The sequence below is a fragment of the Austrofundulus limnaeus genome, unplaced genomic scaffold, assembly GCF_001266775.1.
Source record: "Austrofundulus limnaeus strain Quisiro unplaced genomic scaffold, Austrofundulus_limnaeus-1.0 Scaffold1203, whole genome shotgun sequence".
Lineage (NCBI taxonomy): Eukaryota > Metazoa > Chordata > Actinopteri > Cyprinodontiformes > Rivulidae > Austrofundulus > Austrofundulus limnaeus.
In genome coordinates, this window is record NW_013953605.1 from 41,867 (window position 1) to 43,624 (window position 1,758).

A 1,758-nucleotide genomic window follows, 5' to 3' on the forward strand; every position below is an offset into this window, starting at 1 on the left:
CACCTACATTATGTCATCAAACTGTTGCACACCAACAAATGTATTCAAGCAAAAGAAACCAGACAACTTATAATTTCGACCATACTATAATAATATCCAACACAGGCAAATGATCAGTAATATCARTTATTAATAATCTACTTTTTGACTTCACATTGAATTTATTTATAAAAAAAATATTATCAATCAATGAGGCACTGTCTTTGGTTGTTTGAGTAGGTCTTAATATTAACCGATAGAAACCTAAACCAAACATTGAGTTGACAAATTCAGTTTTTTTGATATGCTCATTGTGTTTTACAAATMAGTGTTAAAATCTCCACAAATACAAGTAAATTAATAAAAAAAACACCTCTCATACATCTCTGATATTTTCTTACTAAACCATCTATACAAGAGCCAGGAGTTCGATAAAAACAAAWAACATATCCCAGGATCAGTTGCCCTCAATTTTAACAGATAAACATTCCAGCAAGTTTTCAACTGAAAATGTCATTTTAGCAATAACCTTACATTTCAAATCCAACCTAACAAACAGTGCAACACCACCATCCCTTTTTTTATACCTAAACATTTGAAAACAGTCCAGTCCATACTGCAGTTCATTTCCTTCAGTAAACCAGGTTTCTGAAATAACTACCACACTAAATTTCTCACTGAATGTTTGAAGGTTTTTTTTTATTTTAGAAAAATTACATTGCATACTCCTGCTATTAAAATGTGTTAGTGGTAGTTGGAGTAATTGGCAAGTTGTGTCTGCAGGTATCTCAGCAGGAAGAAGTGTCTGCAGTCTGTAAGTGTGCATCCCCCATTTGTGCGGCCACAGCTCACTGAGGGCCAGTTGGCTGCTAAGGTTCTGGATAACGGCATCCAAGGAGACCTCCACCGGGTGAGAACAAAAAGATGACCACAGAGACAGAAATGCTACTGTGCTTACTTTCATTTTGATTTCATCACAAGTCTGAGGTAATAAAATAATCTTTTCACTTTACGACATGTATACAATTATGTGGCGCGCATATTTCTACTATAGAACTCCTCAAAAAAGTACAATAAAAAATACATAAAAAGATGGGAGGGGTCAGAGGCAGAGGGTTAAACAGACTCTGTCCAAGGCGGGAGGAGAAATAACACATCCAAACCAGGATGGGAGGAGTCAGTATAAAATGCTAATAGTAAATGACCAGTGGTGGGCACCAGTCCGCTAAAACGCAAATCTGCTAATTGTGGACCTAAATATTTCATTTGCGCTTTAGCGGTCTTACTAATTTTATAATTCATAAGTGGATTTGCGCTTTCTAAAATTAAAATGCAGTACCGCTAATAACTAATTATCTACCAGTCGTCATTATCTTTAACATCAGAAGGTATGGATTATCATCATTTAAAACAGGGGCAGAACATCTTCTGATATCACAGTAAAGAAAATTCTCTAAAGAGTTCGTTATTTTCTGAACAGCAGAGTGGGCTTGCTGTCAGTGACCAACACCACGAGGAAACACAGTATTGAAACAGCGCCCTCTCTGGTGTATGGTGAAATAACACAGAGCTTTATCTTGTGACCAACTGTTCTGCGTTACGGTTCTGAAATTGTGTGTGTGTGTATATCTTTTGTTTTTAGTGTGTATAAAATTTTTGGTTTTAAATTAAATGAATAAACAATTTAAACTAAACTAAAAATTAAGAGACACCACACCTCCCACAATGCTTTGCGTGGTGGTGGGACGTATTGCAGGAAACTCGCCCACCCTTCTCCAG

General features: G+C 36.2%; 1 protein-coding gene across 2 annotated transcripts in view; it reads left to right on the forward strand.

Moving 5' to 3' along the window:
- The window catches only part of LOC106534541 (palmitoyltransferase ZDHHC5), a gene marked incomplete in the record, with an annotated part of 49,727 nt that overhangs the window by 38,173 nt on the left and 9,796 nt on the right, over nt 1-1,758 (forward strand). For both annotated transcript variants that reach the window (XR_001312362.1, XM_014031215.1), the window contains 1 exon segment: nt 763-889. Coding sequence is in view for 1 of the 2 variants with exons in the window: in XM_014031215.1 (XP_013886669.1) it covers nt 763-889 (127 nt within the window).